The sequence below is a fragment of the Danio rerio genome, chromosome 18, assembly GCF_049306965.1.
Source record: "Danio rerio strain Tuebingen ecotype United States chromosome 18, GRCz12tu, whole genome shotgun sequence".
NCBI lineage: Eukaryota > Metazoa > Chordata > Actinopteri > Cypriniformes > Danionidae > Danio > Danio rerio.
This window is the reverse complement of record NC_133193.1, coordinates 13,770,968-13,788,485: the sequence shown is the minus strand read 5'-3', so window position 1 is coordinate 13,788,485 and position 17,518 is coordinate 13,770,968. Positions and strand designations below refer to the sequence as shown.

Genomic DNA, 17,518 nt, shown 5'->3' with positions numbered 1-17,518 from the left:
TTAGGCTGAAGGTGACCCGCTTGCAATTAATTATTGAACTTGTCCGTCGTTCAGCAATATTAAGTCACTCCATCATTAATTGCTTCATTGTCTTTGCTTGAATGTTGTCAGAGTTTCTGTTGTCGTTGTTTTGCTTGTAAAACAATGGAACTAGATCGTATTGTTGGACAGCTGGTTTTATAGATTAAACTCGAAAGGATATTTACATTTGGCCTTTCACAATTAGCAAATTAACTGTCTGAATTAATTGAGGCAACCTTGATTTCACGTTTAAGTGCATTAGCAAATGCCAGTCCAAGTTTCAGAGCCAAAAAAACTCTTTATTTTTTAATTAATATTTTTTATTTTACTTTGTCATGCCAAATATTCTAATGCTAAGTATTTCAGGGTTATTGACAAAGTACAAGGAGATGCTGAATAACCACAAAATTAAATTATTTATTGTCTGCATAAATTTCAGGATCATGAGACACCTATTCAGCATATTAAAAAAAAAAGAAAAAAGAAAGAAACAATGGTAGGGTTAGAGCCAAGTAATGCAAGTAAAGGTGTTGTTTAATCGTGATGGTCAAAAGTAACAAACAAAACTGCTATTGTTTGTCAGGTTCATTTCAAACAATATTTAATAACTAGAGATGCAACGATTATAGATTTTGGTTGTACGTTTATAATTTGAGAAATAATCACGGTCATCACGATTATTATGTATTCATTAATTTTAAAACACTACCAGTTTAGAAAAATCACATGAAAACTCCTTATATTTTGAAGTCCTATTCATTGTTGCTCAGTAACCAATTAATACAGCACAAAATATTATTAATAAAAAGCAAACAATAGTCTAATTCTCTTTGCACTTAAATATATGATAAACGTTTTTGACATTTAAATATGAGTAATAAATTTACACTGAAAATAAATGACAGAACAATTAATAAATAAACAAATAAAAATGAAGTATTAATATTAAGTATTGTGTATTTTTTCCCTTTGGAGTAGAAATATGTATATTCTATACAATGTATGAAGCTGACCGGACAGTGCCTGTCACGTGACTAGCACCATTCTTTCAACTAGGTGAGCCTGGAAAGCATGAGCACATCGCACCAGGCACGCCGCTCTCAATATTGCACAAGCAAGCCGCACGCCTTGTATTGATTAGATTTAAAACCTTACCATTTCGTTGAGATACAGTAAGTGCACTATTCTGTGCATCTAAATGGCTGTATTTAAATTTCTGTTGTGTTTTCTCTGGTGCAAAAAGCCAAATTGCTTATCACTGCAAATCTCGTCACATAGCATGTTGTTGCTACGCGGCTAATTAATAACCATCTGATGTGGAACTCTGATTCCGTGTCTCATTTCAGAGCCTGCTACTGTCCAGTGGAGGTCACATTTTGGTCACGGATGCATACTTTCAGAGCCTTTTTGAAAGGATGAATGAAAGGCTATGTTTTCCACCAAGGCAACCTGGGGCACTGAATTATAATTAGCCAAACTGGAATTGGGCAGGTTAAAGAACCAAAACAAAGACAACGTTTTGGCACGCAACGCACATTTTCAAAGCAGAATATCTGACTAACGCAGATAGTTTCAGATAGTTTACTTAAAATGTTTGCAGATATTTAGGAAACATGTCATGGTATTTTTTTGCTTTAGAAGAGTCAAAAACTTGCATACAACCCCTTTAACTTCAAGAATGGGTAATGCTAGGAAGTTTTTAAAAGGGCATGACGGTCAAAAATTGTCAAACTGTTTTCATATTGTTTTATACAATATTGAAAATACAATATAATATTATGACTGGTAGCACAACATCTCTGACAAAGACTGGATCTTTAAAGTACTCCTGGAGCTATATATGTCAGCTGCCGCTCTTTCAAAATAACATACTATCTGCCAAACTAAATTTATTAAAGATGTACAAAACAGGGTTGTAAACAAAAGACTTGTTTTATAGGTAGAGTTCTTTTGGCTTGTCATTCATTGATTTGTGACAACTTGCAGTTGTAGTGTTTTGAAAACTGGGTCAACAAGTTGTTTTGATTGGCCTAGCACAGAAAAACATGAGTGGTTGTGGCTTTAATGTTGTATTGAATGGCCCCCGAGGGAATAGAAATCTAAATGTCCAAGTTCTTATCAGATGAGTTCAGAGGTCAGGCTGTAATCTGTGCCTCTTCTGTCCTGTTTGTTTGCTTTGGTTTCGCTCAATGACCTGAGAAATGGTGGATCTGCAGTTGGTTTAGCAAAACAGATTTAGCATTCATCCATGTGTGATTTAAACCACTTATTACCACAGTAAGACTAATTAATGACTTGAGATTTTTCTCAAAGAGATTTAAACATCAAGCGTTGGATTTTGAAGGATCCTGTGAGTTTAGAGCTTCATCAAGCTTCATTAATCATGCAGCTGAAATGTGTAAATAAATGTTGCATTAGGCTTGTAGTTTTGCGTTATAAATCAACAACTTCTTTAAATGTTAAGTCTTCATCTCAGTGTGATTTTCACAGCAAGATACTAAATTTGCATGCTATATAATAGGTAATGCATCCCAAATAATATGGTAAAACTTTAAGTTAACAGAAGGCAACATGTAATTGTGAACATTTCCCTTTGTTGTTTGTAGCTGTTTAACTGTTTAAATATAACTGGTGAGGAATATTCCATTTCAAATCTTTACAGGAAAAAGTTTTACATTTCTAATGAATTTTTGTGTAAAAAAAATTACACTTTTTTTTGCTAATTCTTTCATGCTAAATTGAGAGGAGGTAAGTCAAAGGTGAGAAAAAAAAACTAGTAGTCAAAATAAATCAGTTGTGAACATGATGTATATTTCCAAACAATCAAGTATTCATTAAGTTTTGTTTGTTTGTTTTTGTTTTATAATTGCAGCTAATATTTTGCCAGTGTTAAAGCATTTTAAACTGTCTGTAAACACAAAAACTATACTTGAGTGTGAGGTGAAAAGAAATAATCTAGTCCGAGTAAGATTTGGTAAAGCCAGTTGTTGATAAAGACTGTCAGAGAAAACACTGGGTCAAGGCTGGCAAAATAGAAGTATTTTTATAAAAAATTGAAATAAAATAGTTATATCGTGCTTATAACGTAGTATAATGTTCTATAATTGTTAAAAAATGTCCATATTAAATACTTTAAACTGTATTGTTGTTGTGATAATACACTTCATCATTCACCCAAACTACATTTCCCATTTTGCCCTGCAATCAGACACCTGTTTCAATTCACCTCTTGATTACACACACAACTGAAGCTGATCATGACGGATGACATGGACAAAATACACACCCCTCATACACACATTTTTGCTGAGTCTTGTTTTCCTGTAGTGAACATTGCAAAGCGTTTTCCTGTCTAGTCAGGAATGTTTTTGACTCTTGTTTGTTTTACTGTTTATGTTTGTTTTGTTGCCTGCCTTGATCTTTTCGCCTGTTATATTAATTACACTTTGGATGATCTACTGTATATGCTATTGATTGCTCCAGTACTGAACCTTACCTTCCTGACTATTCTTTAATAAAAGCTGCATTTGGATCCGTCCCGTGTTGTAACACCCATCATTACAATTTTTATAAAGGCAAGACAAAATTATAAAAATCACATGCTAATTTGAACTTTGCATTGTTAAAAAAATAGATAAATAAATAGAATTTTAAGGGTGTGTTCAGAGGTTTGGTTTTATTAAAACAAACTTTGGTGCTTTGTTATGGCTCATTAACACCGAGTGGTATGGGTTGGTACTGTATAATACAGTATACACTTCTATTTTTACTGCCTGTAGTACCAAAATAGGCAACCAAACCTCATAAAAGCCTTTTTTTCTCTGTAGGTTTGGTTAAAAGAAAATCACTGAGGACACTAAGCACGCCATTATAATTTAAGTGAACCAAGCTATGAACACACCCTAAGATTTTACCTAAGACTTTTAGGACTGTTTACTTTTTCTTGCTCTCATTGTTAAGGTCTAACAACTGTTTTCCTTTCTACTGCTTCGAGCTTTTCTCTGTTATTTAGTTGATCATCTGTTTTACGCTGCCGTCTGCTTTATAGGGCCTTCAAACACTTGGCTCAGAGCATGGCAGTGAGTAACACCGACTCATACACAATCAAAGAACTATTGAACCTGCACAAACACTGGCCATATTGACCTGATTAATGTAGCGTAAGATGCCTTTCGTTTGCTGCTTTTGTGTGATTTATATTTGATAAGAAGTCAATCACATAACAATTAATGCCAAAAAGCTGTTTCTTATTTGCTATTGTCACAGATTTTTTCTTTCTTTTTTTTTCTTTAAAGTGGTCAGTGAACTTGGCTGATGCTATGGAACTGTCTGTAATGCTGTTTCTTTTGATAACAGAGCCAGAGTTTTATATGAAGGCGTGTTCTTTCTTATATCCGTCTCTCTTTTTTTTAGGCAGATCTAAAGACTAAATATAGAATTGTGGGTTAAATAGTCTGTATGAGGTCCATGTGTCTGGGGTGGGGGGGTCCTTCAGAAAGCTGACTGATGTTAGTAATTGCAGAGTCACAAATCCATCTGGCTTTGAATCTAAGACAATGCTGAATGATTATTACGTATTCTGTGAATCATATTTAGAGTTTCATTATGATGTCTACTTGTGCAATTTCTTTGAGCCCTCAGTTGCATTGAATGTGAGTTGTTGCAGATGACTGAATTAGTCTGCTTTAGCATTTTAAATATAATTGGAAAATTATGTAGCATGAATGATACATTTAAAAGTTATAGAGGTAACCTTTTAATGCTATAATTTGTTTTATCTATACAACTTCAAGGTGTTGTTCACCCCAAAATGAAAATTGACTCATCCTTATGTGGTTCCAAACCATTATGAGAGTATATGCAAGTATATTTTTGTTTTCCCATTGACATCTATAGTTAATACTTTGGAAAACAAATGCTATCCCATTAATGTGTGTTTAACAGGAAAAAAACTCAAACAAGTTTCATTCAATTGAGGTTGATTTAATGAAGACATTTGTATTGTTTGTTGTTTGGTGAACTATTAACTAAATAGGTTGTTTTCATTCTAAATCTAATGAATTGAAATCAGCAAATTACAGTTCATCGTGTTTCTGAGAAGAAACAGTTTTGACTCATCTCTTTTTTTTATGGTTGGTTTGGGGTCTTTTGAGGATATGGAATGACCTAGTTTTACACACTGGCCAATGCCACCTTGCAGAATTTTTCAAAATGATATTAAATTATCATCTGGGTTATGAAATTATACTGTTTAAAAAATTTGCAGGCGAAGGAGTGGCGCAGTAGGTAGTGCTGTCGCCTCACAGCAAGAAGGTCGCTGAATTGCTGGTTCAAACCCTGGCTCAGTTGGCGTTTCTGTGTGGAGTTTGCATGTTCTCCTTGCGTTCGTATGGGTTTCCTCCGGGTGCTCTGGTTTCCCCCCACAGTCCAAAGTCATGCAGTACAGGTGAATTGTTTAGGCTAAATTGTCCGTAGTATACGAGTGTGTGCGTATGTGTGTGTGTGGTTGTTTCCTAGAGATAGGTTGCGGCTGAAAGGGCATCCGCTGCATAAAAACGTGGTGGATAAGTTGGCGGTTCATTCCGCTGTGGCGACACTGGATTAATAAAGGGACTAAGCTGACAAGAAAATGAATGAATGAAAAATTTTGCAAACGTTTCGCATACATTTGCGATTTAAAAATGATGTCAGTATTTATTAACCAAACACTGTTGTCAATAACTCTTAAAAAAAGTTTAGTATGAAGTTTCGTTATGATGCACTATACAGTAGTTTTATTCAAATGTACCTGCCGAGCGTGCACCTTGGAACGAATGCCTATCCGTTTTATGGTGTAAGTATTTTATTTTCAATGGATTTGCACAAACTTGTGTTTGTCGTCCTCTGAGAAAATGGTTGATGATCACTTGAGCCACCTGCTCGCATTTTTCACGTGTGAGTTTAGGGTTGTGTTATCAGTATCACCACTTCAGGTCAGAATAACAACACACATGAAAATGAGTGTCGTATAGCTGCAGTGAGGAGATTGGAAATAAAAAAGTGGCTTTTTGGTTTTTTTTCTTGTGCATCCCTGTCACTAGCACCCCATCTGAAAGATGTTTTTCCATTGGGGGTAATATAGTCATTCAACTTCACTGTTTGTAATGTTGCAGTATGTATTTGAATAATGATGGCTGGTTCCTTTATTCGAAAGCTCAGATTTAATTATATTAATTTGTATTGTTTACAGCAGTGGTCACCAAACTTGTTCCTGGAGGGCCGGTGTCCTGCAGATTTTAGCTCCAAACCTAATCAAACACACCTGAACAAGCTACTCAAGGTCTTACTAGGTATACTTGAAACATCCAGGCAAGTGTGTTGAAGCAAGTTAGTGCTAAACCCTGCAGGGACACCGGCCCTCCTGGACCAGGATTGGTGACCCCTGGTTTACAGAGTTTAAAGTTCACTGTATCATTATTATTCACACATTAAAATTTGCTTTGATTGTTCACCATTTACCCTTTACTATTGCACACACTTTATAACATTTTATTTAAGTTTAAGAGTTTATTTAACACTTATGTTTATTTTATTATAAAGAGATGAGATATTTTGTTGAATTCTCTCTTTGTATTGTAATATTAAAACTATTTGCCTTAATAATGCTGGTAAATTTTAAAAAAGTGGTTAAATAAACCTCCTAATATTCCTAAATGGATTGTTAAAAAATATTTTAAAAATGATCGATACCAAATTATATGAAACTCGATATCGTGTCACTAAGCCTAAGGATAGCCAGATTTCAGTTCCAGTGAGTATGTTTACTATAGCGCAAATACACGATCTTCAAAATTATTGGAGATAATCATCTGTGTACTGTCAAAATGCTACACATATTTATTTATTACATTTTTATCATACATTCCCAATCAATTTTCCTCACAACACAGTGAGAGAGTATATTGGGCTAAATCCATATTCTATAGATGCCAGCGTGTAACACAATGACAGTTGTCGGTTGTAATTTTATCCTCATTTATTGTAACCTTTATCAAATCATTTCTCCCACGAAAAAACTAGACACATCCAAACAGTGCTTAAGACTGTTTTACACACTCATACTTCATTAAGAAGCTCCTCACCTTTTCATCCTTCGCCTCGGAATGGATCATTTCATTACTGTGCAGCTGCTTCTGAATACCAAGCCAAACATTTACGCTCAACTTCTGCACCCACCGTAAAAAAGCTATGCAAATGGAAAGTTTATAAAACGTGTAGCGGAATATAAACCAGACAGGCCGATACTGCTTTCAGGAATCCTCCTTGAAAGTGGCATGCTTAATTATTTAAATACTCTCCTGTTTCATACCCTTGGCACATTCCAAACCAGTCGCACATGTGCAAGATTGTGACTTGGGTAATCATGGCAGTGCGACTTCTGCAAGAGAAAAAGCCTTGGAGCATATGGGCACAATGGCATGATGAAAGTCTTCAGCACTCAAACTGTTTGATGTAAGCGTGTGAAATAATGTCCAACAGTGTTTCTGATCAACTCAATTGTGTCTTTATATTTTTAAATGCAAAAGGTATGATAATATCATGTCATAATGTATTTAAAATGTGTGTGGGATACTTAAGTCTTTGATTGTGTTGTATTGTGTTGTAGGTAAGTGTTGTATTTTTTATCAGTCGTCTGTCTTCAAAATCAATCAAATTTCCAATGGCTTTACTTTTTGGATCACATGCGTTATGAACTCTTTGCTGCATAATAAATGCTGAATATAGATTTTTAAGTCTTACTTTAAAAAAAAAATCTGTATTTTGTGATAACAGTGTTAACCTACTGTAGTTGTGTTCAGCTAAATTCTGATCACCTATTATCCTGAGATAGTCTATTGCATTCCCAGGCTTTTAATCTTTATTGTGGTTGTTGCAGTAATACTTTTATTTCTATTATTACTTCTATTGTTATTTTTACTCTTAGAGTGTGTGCTATGGTTTTGTTCAGCACTTTAGTCAGTGCCAAACTGAAGTAAATGTGCTTTATAAATAAACTTTACTTACTTACTATTATTGCCCATAGTTTCCTTATTGGTGTATGTCTAGTTTTTAGTAATTGGCGTTATAAAATTATTTCATTAAAATGTAATTTTATTGTTGTTTGTCTTCCTCAGTGCGGCCTTTGGACACTCCAATCATGCCAAATGAGTTTTCAACGGAAGTGCTGTATAATGTATCCACTGCCTTGTCTGGATCTTCTCTCTCAAATAGTTTGGATCCATCCAAAGCCACAGAGAATCCCAATCCCAATGTTAACACTAGATCTACCAATAAGGGTTCCATCAGACATCCTCGACAGCTAAATAATCCAGTGCCTACCTCCATTGATGTGCATTTATCTTGGTCCGCTATCAGCCCAGATCCTCAAATCTCATCAGCTACAGATTCATCTGTTTCTTCTCACTTGCCTTTACTTGGACAAGATTTTCCTGTTCCCGAGCCTCCAGTTCCTTCCCCTCAAGTGCAGTATGAGACTGGGGGAATCAATGACACTAAAGTTCCCATTGGAGACAAATTGGAACCGTCCAGCAATATCCAGGACCTTCATTTACAACCCAGCCATGACCCAAACATCCAAGCACAATATCAGCAGTTGGAGCCAAGTCATGTGGTTTTTGTACACCATCAATTGACTTCAGCATCTGTCGAGCCAACTATGGGTCCACCTGAAGACTTTTTCCCAACCAATACAATGGATGTGGACTATGGTTCTGGAGATTACTTGGAAACTATGTCCTTTATGGGATCTGAAGGCAATGACTATTCACTAGTTACCAGCCTCCCCTCTGATGCGTATGACTTTGAAGACTCAAACTCTGAAACCTATGACACTGCATTCCCCTCAAGAATTGTGATGTCGTTTTCCAGTAAACACTTGTACACCCCCTCCACCAGTGTTAGAAGTCCCTTCTCCATTAAACTTGTCGGCAGTTCCAGTTTTAATAGTATTTCAACCTCGATTGCAGCCACCACTGATTCAATCATTCACACAACAACCTTTCAAAGTTTTACAACCGTTGTGCCCTTTACCACGTCAAGACCTGAAGTTTTCAGCAGTGTTTTGGCATCAGATCTTGGTAACAGCAGTTCTTTATCTATTTCAACCATCCAACTAACTAGAGTCTATTCAGAGTCTACGACAGTTGTGCCCTTTACTACGTCACCACCTCCAGTATTCACTAGTATTTTGACGTCAGATCTTGGCCCCTCCATTTCTCCATCACTTTCAGCCATCCAACCAACAAGAGTCCATTCATTGCCTGTTCTTCCATCAACTTCAGATGTCTTGAACCAGAACCAGTCTGTGAACGAGAGCTCCGAGTTGGCATCTGATTGGCCAGGCACTGTTACAGTCCAGCCCACGGATGTCCTTTTACCAGACATGAACAGTTTAGAGTACTACACCATTCAGTTGACCAAGGACAATGATAGCTTGCCAGAGCACGCTGCCAATCAGACGACCTCTAGTGTTTTCTCTTTCATTCCGGTTGGCAACACACATATTGTCAGCACTAGAACCTACACCGTTGACCCGAGTTACATGCTAACAGCTCTGTTTGATGAAGATCTACAGCCTGCAGAAGGTAACAGCTCCTGGCCTGAGGAATCCTCAACAGACACTTCTGGATTTGAGCCTTTTAACACCACTATCCTGGATCCTTCTGAAGTTACACCAAGTGTAGTAAATATAACTGTGTCATACATGGAGCCGTCATTCACATTGACACCCTCAGTAGATCCTTCAACTTCATTAGGAGATAAGAACTCAACCACTATTTGGCCTACCACACCATTTATAGCTGACAACACTTCCTTACTGGAGACTACGCCACCTTTGGCAACCAAGGAGCCAGATAGTGTATCTTCAGTTAATGTCAGCCAATGGATTACCACTTCACTCCCAATGGAGACTGTATTACCTAGTAGTGTACTTCCCAGTGTTTTAGCAACCACCTCTATCAGTGTTTCTGAATACCCAGATAACTCAACCTTCAACATCACCTCCACCCCTCCTGCAACAGAGATGGCAGACGAAGGATTCGTGTCTGGAACGGCATCTGACACCATGGCTACTGATAACACCACACCGTTCGATAGCCTTACAACCACGTTCTCTACAGTATTGCGTAATGACACCACTGAAACGCCTTTCACCGTCACAAGCTCCGACAACAACACCACAGTTACCATCCCAAGCACAACCCCTCCAACAACCACTGCCCGGAAGTATCTCTGCAGCATCACTAAACCTGACACCTACTTAACCAGAGTTGGTAAGACATACAAATCAATTTGCTTTATAGTAATTTGCACCAGCAAGGTTTGCTTGTCAATATTCAAGGATCAGTGTGCAGCTTTATCCATAAGGCACTGATCCATCTTTAGAAATAATTGGATTACTACCCATGCTTGCTTTATTTTGTTGGTATTTTATTTTTAAGGCTCTAAGAATAACATTAAGCCTCATGTTTGCTGTATTATAGGGTTTCCTCCAGGTTCCACAGTTGGATATGCTAAAGCCAAAGTCAGAGAGATTCTCAAAGCAGAGTACAACCGCTCAGTAGAGCTACAGGTAATGTGCAAAAATAGATATATTATTATTATTGACTATTATTAAGTTTAAGTTGTTATTGTCTTTTCTCTGAATGTGTGGACTTAAAGTGGAGTGAAATGTTGTTACCACAGTAAGCATAAACATAAAGATGAAAATAACTCTGGACAAAAGAGAATGTTTTAACCTATACATAGTGAACAGGTAATCTAACTATACATGTACTAGAAGTTGTTAGCTATAGACATAACCTAAGTACTTTACGTAATACAGAATATTGATAAATACAACTAATTAAGGTTAAAAAGCTATTATTATTGATTTTAAGCATTTAAAGCATCTCTACCTCATCTAAAACATTGGAAACAATAGTGTAGTACATTTGCACTCACAAGGTTATGTTAAGTTACATATTAACATAACATTTAATCATTGATTGTGGTCTTTATTTAAAGAACATGAATCAAATTTTCATGCTTATTTTTATCCACATTACTTTCCAGCAATTTCTCAAAAAATCTCTATTTAAACTAGAAAACTAAAGTAGTTTCTACTCTTCAGACTGAAGGAGCTATAAAGACATTAGGCAGCATTTGTTTTTTGTTTCTTCTAAACGTGTAGCATAGCAATGTTTATTTAATTCTGCTTTCTCTTGTTTTGAGTCGAAGAAACTTTAAGCATGTTTGTTAATCCAGTGAACATACAGATCAAGTCCTCCCTTCCTGTTTTATCTCTTGGGCCCTACTCACGAACAAACAACACCTAATTTAGCTCAATGGAAACATATTCTCTGCATCTGAAAACGATACAGAATCAGCTTTGTTTTTTTACAAGCTCATTAAATGACAAAATTTATGAGATATTTTCCAATGTGCCTCAAAAAAAAGCAAGATGTAATGTACATTTCCTTCACATCATGTGTTTACAATACGCTTTTTGTGTTTACTAGGTAGTGAAAGCTCCTCCAGACTTTGTGTTTCGCGCTGTGACTGGAACAGCAGTTTACACGGCCGCATCAGTCATTAATGCCTTGAAAAACTCTGCTCGGACTATCAACTCATTTATTAGCGTGTCTCCTATCAGTCCAGAACCAGACCGGCAGTACCATGTACACACAGGTACACTGCAGTTTATATTTGATTGCAAAATATCAAACATGTTGCTTTTGACTATATGCATGTAATCCTTTGATGGTATAATTTTCTTTTGTTGCGATTCATTGCTGAAGATTTTATCATCACATTCGGTATTATCAAAATATTGAGCTTCCCAATAGGTTACTTTAACAGGTATAATAGTGAAACATACTGTGTGTATTGCTTTGTTGTATACACAAGTTTAGAAAAAAGAAATGATCCTGTCTCCCTTTCTACTGTCCTATAAATTAAAGGTGAAAAACTTCTAAAATATAAATATAAAAAAAGTAACAGAGTTATAAAGTACAACAGGTAACCGTTTACAATTAAATCTCATTAGTAAACGTTAGGTAATGGATTAAAATCATCAGTGAGAAAAACACAGGTTTATTACAATTATTATGGTAATATTAGTTCAAATACACAACTGTTCTTTTTTAGTTATTAATTCAATTTAATAAAACAACTTGTAATCATATTTATGACTAGGATTTTAATGCACTATTAGACAATAACTAAGAAGTTAATATAGACTAAGACTAATAAAAACGTTTGTAGTTTTCATTGTGAGTTTAGATAAATGAACTAATAGGGCTTCATGGCTCTGGAAAAAAAAGCAATCACAATTTTATATTTTAGCTTTAAATAAAGATTCTTTCTTCAAGTAAAAAATATGTACAGTAGAACATTTTATTTTTGTAAAAAATGACAATAAAATAAGATATAATACTCTTTTTTTCAATTAAATTGAAAGAAATTTAATGAAAATTATTTAACATGCAAGACATAGGGGAGGAACATTAAATTCAAGTCAAAATTTGATATGTATCTCAATACTGAACTCACAATACAATGTTATCTCCATAGTGTGTGCTAAAAACTTTTATTATTGGTATTATTATTGGTATTTCTATTATTGTAATATTTTTCATATTATAAAACCTTGGCCTAGTTGGTTAAATTACTACATTTTGTATAGACTTGGAGTGGTGAACTTTTGTTGAGCTTTTTGTGGTAAATAACCATAAATTTGTCAACTCGTGTGATTTCACAGTTGCGAATAAGTCATTATGCAATGTAGAACATAAAGGCAGAATGTAAGTAAATTTACTTATTTATTCATTAATCATTTATAAGTATTTTTAACAGCCTATGAAGTAAACACAGTAATACTCTTTCAATGCCTTTTGGAGTCTGTCTGCATTGCTTAGAATCTGAATAGAAAGCAGGTAACAACATGTGCTTAAATACATTTGGACGAATTGTAGAAATGCTGGATTAAGATCATGTGGAAGAGCGAATTGAGATCACAGTCTTTTAATGATTAATCATGCAGCCCTATGAACTAATGTTAACCTACAATAGCCCTATATACATGATCAAATAATTTTCAATTAAGATTTTAGCATTTATAGGCCAGATTAACATGTGAATGTTCAAGTTTGAACGAAACAATTAAGTCTCCAGGAATTTGAACACCTTTAAATACAATCTGAATATTCTTAAAATGCACTCTTTGAGCCCTATCATACACCCGGCGCAATAAGGCGCAAGGCGTGTTTGGCGAGATTTGTTGCTATTTTCAGACCAGCACAACAGTAATATGAATGGTTTGCACCATGTTGTTTCGTTAGCAAATCCATTTTCCTTGCTTTTTAGACTCATGGATGGGCTAGTCTAAAATAGAGGTGTGTTAAGGCACATTGTTGGCGCATTGCTAATTTAAGGAACTGAAATTAAGCAGGTCTAAAGTCCAAAGCAGAGCGCATTAGTTATGCTTCTATTCAAATGCTTACACAATGCTTAATGCACACAGAATGAACAGCAATACGCAAATATCTTTACATACTGTATGAAAAAAATTAAAGGATTAAAATGTTACAAAAATTATTATTTACTATGTAAATATAAAAACCACTGCCTCTATGTCTTCGTCATGCCTTCATGCCCTTTTTTCAGTTCATTCATGACAATTTGCATTTATATAATGTTGTTATTATTATTAGCAGCATTATTTATTACATGCATATTTGTTTTTAATAAAAGCAACTTTAGATTTGTCCAACTGTCGGGTTTTGAACACGAATGCATCACTAAGAATAGAACGTATGTTTGGATATAACTCCACACTTTGTTATTATTGTTCATTTTTTTACTTGCTGGAAATTAGAACTGAATTTGAAACAATTCTTTGCACTTTGAAATGAAAATTAATTATGTAGGCTAATAGATGTCTTCAGTGGAGTGCGTACAACACGTTTTCAAATCCACGAAAGTAAAGGATTAAAGTAAAGTGTAAGAGAAAGTAAAGAGGCTGAATTAAGGAAGTTCGTTCTTTATCCTCTCGCTGCAGATGGTTTAACTGTTTTTTCACTAGTGAAGCTTACAAAGTCCGCCATGTAAATAGTAAATGTGCCATAGCGACACAACTGACTCTTTAAGGGAATAGGAAATGAGACTCTGATTGGTTTAATACAAGTTATGCTTAAAACACACTTATAACTCATTAAGAGAATAAGCACAACCCTGTTAAACCATGTGCAGGGGCGCAGAGTGTATTTTTCTGTCCTTAAGATAGCAAAAGTGGATTCAGACATGCCCTTAATTATTTTGCGCCATGCACTTTTACTTTGCGCCTATATTGTTAAAATAGAGCTCTAAAAGTTTGAAGTATTTTGAAGTAGCCACAATATTAGTATTGTGCATGTTCAATATCACAATATATGGAATTTTCGACATTTGTCTATATGCATGTGTTTTGTTTGTCTGCAGTGCTTCAGTTTGTGCCAAGCCATGTAGATGTGCGTATGTGTACCTTCAGTGAGCAGGCAGAGAAAGGTCTAATTGCTGCATTAGCTGAAGTCCGGCGGAACTCAGAGGAGTCCACAAACTTCACTGTGAATGTAAGTTGACTTCTTTATCCAGCTTATGGTATTAAAAGCTCAAACACTGATAACCTGACACTGAACCCCTTCAAATCCTCTTAATTAGTTCTTGTTTCATTGTCATTTGCTTAAATGACTTCTTTAGCATTACACACAAGTGCTGTTTAATGTAAATGAGCCAAATGTGAACTAATTCTCTGTTTAATACGGTGTTTTGATGTTAGAAAGATGGTTTTAAATTGTGTTGTGTGATGTGAATTCAAGGCTTTATTGCCTTCAGTGCAGAGGGGTGACGTCATCTGCATCTCTGTGCTCTGATTGGATAAGAAAAGAGCAGGACTGCTCAATTCAACCGTTGTCAAGGAAACTAAACTAATGGGTCTTATTCATTTCATTCAACGTTCAGAAAGTGTACAAGCTTTTTGAGGAGATCAATGAGAATGAAAAGAGTTCAGCTGAGAATATGTGTGAGTTTATATTAAGATTACTTGTTTAGGTTTATCAATTATAACAGTATTGTATTAATATATACAGCATCTCATTATTTTAATTATTAATTTATTCATTTTTATTTTATTTTAGTTACTCACATTTTATATTAGACATTTGATTAATAAAAAGCAAAAACTTTAATATTTTTATTAATCAAGCATCTAATGTAAAATGTGCTGCTTAAATCCAATATAAAATGAATGATTCATTTTAAAATCGACAGGTGAATTGATTAAGCTAAATTGTCAGTAGTGTATGTGTGTGAATGAGAGTGTGTATGGGTGTTTCCCAGTGCTGGGTTGCAGCTGGAAGGGCATCAGCTGCGTAAAACAAATGCTGGATGAGTTGGCAGTTCATTCCGCTGTGATGACCCCTGATTAATAAAGGGACTAAGCCAGAAATGAATGGATGAATTTTAAAATCGATTTAGACTTTTATAATTATTATTTAACAACACATTTTTACTGTACACGTTTTTACTGTATTGTTTTATACATTGCAAGATGTTTATTTAAAAATATAACAAATTATTGAATATTTTTAAATAGATATGAATAATATTATATAAGTATATTATACTTTTTTCAAAGTATTCCTGTTTGATGTATTTTGTTGATGGCTAGTAGACTGGATATTTATTTAGAGTAGGGGAACCCTGTTTTTAAATGATTTATTTACATATATGCTAAATGTGAATTGTCAGAAAATTGTCAGCAAATAATATTTCCCTTCAGGGACTAACTAAACTAACAAAATATTGGTGAGACATTTAAAAATAATCATTTTAATAAATAAACTTCTAACTGTTGACATCATCTCCTCATTAAATAAATAGATTAATAAAAAATAACCACCTTAGTCTGGTAAAACACAAAACACAAAACTGGCTGTAAAAACACATACAAGCTTTTTTTTTTTTTTTTTTTTTGCTAAAAGCTTTTATTTTACCCAACATGGGTTCATTCTGAAAACGTAGCTCTATATACATTTCTGGAGATCGTGAATTATGTTGGCAGAAGTACGTGTGGCTGCATTTTGTCTTTAAAATGAACGCTATAGGGCATATCGCCGTCCCTTTTTGCGCTTTCCCGCCATTACTAGTTTGTCCAGTGGCTTGCCATGTATGCCGGTGGATTTGAGACACAGAAAGGAGTTGACCACAAAGATGTGGTTCAAGTCTGGCAAAGAACGGTTCCAGAAAGCAGGTAAAACAAAAACAGAAGAATTTTTTTTTTTTTTTTTTTAATTAAAAATATTTTTTAATAAAAATTTATAAAAATTTAAATAAACAAATTAATTACAGGTTAAGGATGTAGTAATATCTGAAAAAACGTGGCTTTTTTTTCTAGATTGCCTTTTTAAAACTGTTGTTGGGTTTAGGGAAGTGGGTGGGCGGGTCAGTTGATGCTTTTGAAAACACTATTAGTTGGGTTTAGGAAAGGAAGAGGGTGGGTCAGTTGATTGGTCTGTCAGTCAATTGACAGGGGCGTCTGGTGTATTTACGGGAGAACAGCAGGCAAGAATAGCACTTGCCAAAGAAATTTGAGGTCTGAAAAAGCATACATAGCAGCCTCTGGTGGATTTGTGAAAACAAAAAAAGACGTAGCTCCTATGATGTATTTGGCGCTTTCCAGAAATGTATATAGAAGTAAGTTTTCAGAATGTGCCTGGGTTGATTTTAAACAGACCCTTAAAGACTGAATTGTTTTGTAGATATTGAATATTACAGTAAATCAGGACGTGGACGTGAAGGCACAACAGCAGAAGTTTCCAGTGGAGATCACCTTTGCTGTGCATGATATGCGCGGGTATGTGCCCGGTACAGAGGTCAGTGCTCTGCTCCGCCAGCTCAGTGTGGTTGAGTTCAGCTATTACCTTGGCTATCCTGTACGGCAGATCGCAGAACGTGAGTATGCACTCTCACTTTGATGGACCACATTTAAATACTCACAAAACAACTGTGCGTGTGTGTACAAGTGGTTATGCTGTATGTAGATTAAACTGTGACAAAGTGGGCTATCAGTATTGACCCATCTACTGGTATCCTAGCCTGTAAACTTCTCAACCATATTTAAACACTTAGAAATCAAATTTTTGCTCATATTTGACATCTTGTTTTTCTTTTCATCATTAGCTTTCCACTACCCAGAGCTGAACACAACCCAGCTGCTTCGTTCCTCATGGGTCAGAACAGGTAATATTTCTTAACACTTTTTTATTCCAAAATAAACTAGCATTAAAGATGTTGATTTTGAAAACTGTTATTTTGGAATTGCAGCAATTTAACAAATGGTATTACTATTTTTGCTTATTGTAAAATAAGCTATTGTAAGGAGAACCTTGGTCAGACTAAAAAAAATAAATAAAAAAGTTCTAGAGAATAAATACATTTA

The 17,518-nt window shown here is 35.1% G+C and overlaps 1 protein-coding gene across 5 annotated transcripts in view; it reads left to right on the top strand.

The window, feature by feature from the left end:
- Positions 1-17,518, top strand: part of si:ch211-1e14.1 — a 94,034-nt gene that overhangs the window by 27,424 nt on the left and 49,092 nt on the right. For all 5 annotated transcript variants that reach the window (XM_073929903.1, XM_073929900.1, XM_073929902.1 and 2 more), the window contains exons 3-8: positions 8,175-10,334; positions 10,545-10,633; positions 11,562-11,730; positions 14,521-14,651; positions 16,839-17,031; positions 17,260-17,319. In XM_073929903.1, the coding sequence (XP_073786004.1) occupies positions 8,175-10,334; positions 10,545-10,633; positions 11,562-11,730; positions 14,521-14,651; positions 16,839-17,031; positions 17,260-17,319 (2,802 nt within the window). The remainder of the gene's footprint in view (positions 1-8,174; positions 10,335-10,544; positions 10,634-11,561; positions 11,731-14,520; positions 14,652-16,838; positions 17,032-17,259; positions 17,320-17,518) is intronic.